The 4,912-nt window shown below is 35.5% G+C and overlaps 1 protein-coding gene across 1 annotated transcript; it reads right to left on the reverse strand.

Moving 5' to 3' along the window:
• Positions 1-460: 460 nt before the first annotated feature.
• Positions 461-4,609, reverse strand: LOC107806529 (adenosine kinase 2-like). The gene is given in 12 exon segments (NM_001325788.1): positions 461-944; positions 1,257-1,440; positions 1,520-1,586; positions 1,664-1,734; positions 1,826-1,923; positions 2,008-2,084; positions 2,283-2,347; positions 2,502-2,603; positions 2,692-2,723; positions 2,817-2,863; positions 3,759-3,812; positions 4,466-4,609. Coding segments are annotated over 12 exon segments (1,023 nt in total). The 5' UTR covers positions 4,549-4,609; the 3' UTR covers positions 461-801.
• Between the last annotated feature and the right edge of the window lie 303 nt (positions 4,610-4,912).

The raw sequence follows: 4,912 nt of genomic DNA on the forward strand, positions 1-4,912 counted from the left end.
GATTTTTCTTGCAAGGTTTTTAACGAGGCAACCAAAAAACGTATTATTAAATATGTGTACTCATTTTCGTTCACTAGAATTTTTTTCCACTATATTTTTCCTTGTAAGGTTTTAACGAGTCACTTTATCTACTAATAGACATTCAAGGGGGTGTTATAAATAATATTAAGAATGAATGTCCGTGTATTATGAAATTACTTGGGAGCAAGTTAGTTAGTCATAAACTAGTCTAGTCGCTTGATCACTAAGATTGGTTACTTGCTCACCAAGATTGTTACTTGGCCACCAAGCAACTATCTTATAAATAGGAAACTTCTCTACTCATTTGTGAGAACATCATCAAAAAAATATATAGTATTATCTCTTTCTAAATTTACTACATCATATGTATATTTGAGTTTGCAACTAGATTACATTACAGCGTGCAATGATTTCAAAATAAGATTTAGAAAGCATCAACTCAATAACAAAACAAATTCTCATTCCAATTCTAAAATCTTGGATCATAAAAACGAAACACATTAGCACAACACATTTCTATTTTCCTAATACAATCTTATTTTCGAATGATATGAAAAAGCAGTCAAAATTCCTTACAACACGCTAGAAATTTGGGAACAATTGGCAGGAACAAAAGTTAATTTTCCTAATACAATGTTATTCTCAAATCTCAAATGATGAAAAGGCAATCAAAATTCCTTATAATAGCCCAACAATCGAGAAGTAAATATTAGAACTCAGAATAAGTCCTCCCCTAATTAAGGCATAACACCGGAAACCAAGAAATAAGAATTAGGCATCTTATGCAAAATCTGGCTTGTCAGGGTATGTGCAACCCGACCTTTGGATGATAACATTTGACGCGTAACATCCTGCTCTTACACAATCTTCAACGGGTTTTCCTTGAACCAATTGTGACAAGAATCCGCCAACAAATGCATCCCCTATCAATGTAAGGAAAAACATGTTAATAGAAACGAACATTAAAACAATTGCAGTGAATCTTTACAATGTAATATTAACTGCTCAAAATGTTTAGAGTTCTTGAGCTTGCACTCTCAGTTTGTAGTATGTTCTATGCCAAAGAATGGCGGCTGATTAACCAAGTAATAGAGTACGATTTTATCATGATCCAAAGAAGAAACCTATTGATACCATTTTATCAAGACTGCTTGATCCTAATACTGTCAGTAAAAGAGGGGGTATTTTTAACATTATCAAAACAGAAACAGGTAGGACAACCATAGACGACGTACCGGCACCATTGGTGTCAACAAGTTTCTCTTTTGGCAATGGTATTACAGGGAACAACTTCACCTTCCCATCCGCAGCTACAACAACAGGATCAGCACCTTGTGTAATAACGGTGATCCTTTTGTGTGTTTCAGATGCCTTTGGCCATTCAGAGATTTTCAGAGCTATTTCTTCAACATTATCAGTCTAGTAATAAAGCAACAAGTTAGCCATGTACTGCAAAGTCAACATAAACGTGAGAAACCTTAAGCTAAGCATCCTTTACCTCCCATCCATGTACTTTTGAGAAGGTTCTTGCTTCGGTCTCATTTCCAAATACAAAGTCCATATACCTGAAAAACAGAAAAGTCAACCATTAGATCAGTATCTTTCTACATTCAGTTATGGCAATGTAGGACATTGATCTTACGGCAAGGCTTTCTCTTGAGGATCTCTAAAGAACTCGCAGATGAATGGTGCTGAAAGGTTCATCGAGAAAATCTGCAGCAGGGTGGAATATTACATTACGTGATAGTTTCATGCAAAAACTACCAAAAAGACCAGTCACACATAAAAAATGTCAAGTGTGTACCTTGTTATTGGCAGCGGCATGCTCAGCAACAAGCTGAATGGATTCTGGGGAAACAGTGAGAAAGAATCCAGCAATATAGTAAAATTTGGCCTTCTCAACTGTCCGAAAACAGATGTATTAGTTTAAAATAGACTGATTATCTGATGTCTAAGCGCACATAAAACCAGGAACGTCATTCCTACCCAAGGCCCAGTTCTCTGGTCGCTTCAGATGGTCAACCTTGTAGCAGTTTGCAGCTGATAAGTTGGCTACCAGTGACCTGCAGAATCAAAACCAGATCATCAGTTTAACAAAAAAATCATGTGGAAATGCATGGATGAAAATAAATATTTATCCTGTATTATGTAGGCAAAAGAACGTCTCTTTTTCTCTTGCTTTCCCTCCTTGGATAGAAAAAGGAAAGACTAAATGCTACGCCAGAACCGTAGTACACAACGCAAAATTGCTTTAAACTAACCTCTCGCCATCTAGCACACAAACAGCGCAAGTTCCCGTTGGTGCCTCATCCTCATAGTAATGAACCTATTTTAATCAATATGTAAAGACAATGATAAGTTCAAAGCATAGAAGACAAAGGCAAATGATGAGCAATAATTGTACTAACGAACCAAAAATGCAAGTAAAACACAAAAACATTGTCAAACTAAGAGAAGAAAATTAAGGACTAAGAATCTACATTGACGCCAGCATCCTTTGCATTTTTCTTCATTTTCTCTCCAAACTTGTCCTTTCCAATCGAGCCCATGTAACTTGTTGCACCTGGAAATGGTAGCATCCACTGCAAATGCCAAAGGAAGATTATTATTCTGCACTACACGGTCATGTAAGATCGCCAAGAACCAAAAATAACAATGACGAGAAGATACCTGAGCCACTCTTATTGAATTTTGCGTAGCACCTGCAATGTAGAATTACGACAACGTGATCAATGTTCCTAGTATTTTCAATGCAGAATAGCTATGAATAATGTGACAAGGGAAGGGAAAATTACCTCCAGCAATGTATTCAACAATGTTCTTGGATGCCAGTTCGTCATACCTGGAATAAAAAAATTCTCAATAAATTTGAAGAATCGAACATATTTCTTACTAAAGGCACAAAACTAACTTCTTCCTTCAGCAGAACATGTTCTAATAGCCTCTTACTTAATGTTTGTGTCCCCGATCGCCAAGCATACAACAATTCTTTCACAGTTCAAGTCAGCAATGGTAATAGGCCCTTTACTAATTTTTGCAGGCTCACGTAGCAACTATGGAAATGTTACCCAAAATTAGAGGTGTTATCAAAGCCGAAAAGCGCAAAAAAGCTCTAAGGTCCATTGGGGCTTAAAGCGCAAAGCGCAAATGATGTGTGGGCTTTAATGAAAAAGGCGCAACTGAGAAAAAGTAAAAATATGCATATGTAGTCCAAGACTAATAATTATAAGCATGAATAACAAATATATGGACAAAGAAATTGAAAAATATTTAACAGAAAGTGAAATATCGATTGTTTAACGTCGCCTTTTCAGGATTACACTCATTGGCAAGGAAAAGTATGCCTTAAAGCCTTGATGCGACACTAAAGCGCAAGTGAGCCGAAGCGCTCAACATGTTTTGAGCCTCGCTTCAGGGCTTAAGTGCGCTTTAAACGCGCCTTTGACAACAATGAATTAGACATATTCAGCTATTCCTTTAAAGAGAAGATATTCTCACCAGCTAGGCACTTAGAGCAGGAAAAAGAAAAGCCCAAGCATCCAAAAACTTACAAAAATTTAATAGAAAATACAAAATTTTATTTCTCCAAACAAGTTCGACAAGAAAAGGATAAGTTTAGCAGCTATATAATCTTTGGAAGTTGAATAATTCTCTAGTAAATTTACTCAGTAAATGTGTAAGCTAACCTAATGATGTATTTTAAACATACAAATAAAGACAAAAAAGAAATTACTTACATAGGCAAGTGCTTCTCCTCGGCAAGAATTGCATTGTTCGGCTTGATGTCATACCTACGAGTTAAAAATCAGGTCATTCAATTGACACAATAAAAGAAAAAAAGAGAACCCAAAGCTGCAAGTAAAACCAACGCACTTTTAGAGCTAAAATTCACTGCTAATTTATTATAAATGTATAAGAAATTGTTCAGCTATACACATAACAAGGGGAGGGCTGTCGGCATGACAGCACCTGCTCTCCGCATACTATAGCCACAACTGTAGGTTAATTACAGATTCATCGGATCCAGTAGCTTTAGCTGAGACCTCGTATGTGTTAAAAAGATCACTAAATAAGTACACTAAATCAAATGAATTGTGGTAGAATCACGAACTCGAACCCATAAAGTTAAAATCTTGAATCCGCCATTAGGCCTCTGAATTGTTAAACACTAGCCTAGTACAATTATATATATAAACACTAATATCCAATTTAAGACACTAGTAAAAAATGATTACATTGAGAATAGAAAAAGATGGACAAATCTACACATAACCTATTATGCATACACACATATATAGCCACTATGTACATAAAGCATCAGAAACTAATGAGATCTATAAAATCAAACTACAAGGATACAACACAAATCAGTTCAAAACAGCAAAAGTAGCTAAAATGGGGAATTTATGCATCTGGGGTTATGTGAAATATAAGAAAGAATTACTTGTTCAAGAAATCTTGATCTACAACAGCTGAGATGTCGAGTAATGGATTGCCCATGCCCAAAAGAATTCCCTCGTACTCCATTGTTTTGATATATTTTTTTGCTGCAGCGGAGGAAAAATTTCAGATCTAAGGTAAGTGCAATATTAGCTATGCGTATGAAACTCTGGTTATATAGGAATATTTCAAAATGGTGTCGGCTGATGAGTGGGTGGGTGAGTGTGACGAGGGTTGTTAATGAAAGTGTGTGCCTACTACTGCGGCGTATGTTTTTTTATTTTTTAGATCTCAAGAATATGAAAAGTTAGGGGCAAGGGCACAAATAATTATTTACAGATTAGTTATTACTTATTTTATTTTAAATTTTACAAAAAAATTAATTTCATAACAATTCAGAATATTTTTATCCTTAAAAAATAAATTTCAGGACGCATTGGCTAATAATTAA

This window comes from Nicotiana tabacum, chromosome 2 (assembly GCF_000715075.1).
Source record: "Nicotiana tabacum cultivar K326 chromosome 2, ASM71507v2, whole genome shotgun sequence".
Lineage (NCBI taxonomy): Eukaryota > Viridiplantae > Streptophyta > Magnoliopsida > Solanales > Solanaceae > Nicotiana > Nicotiana tabacum.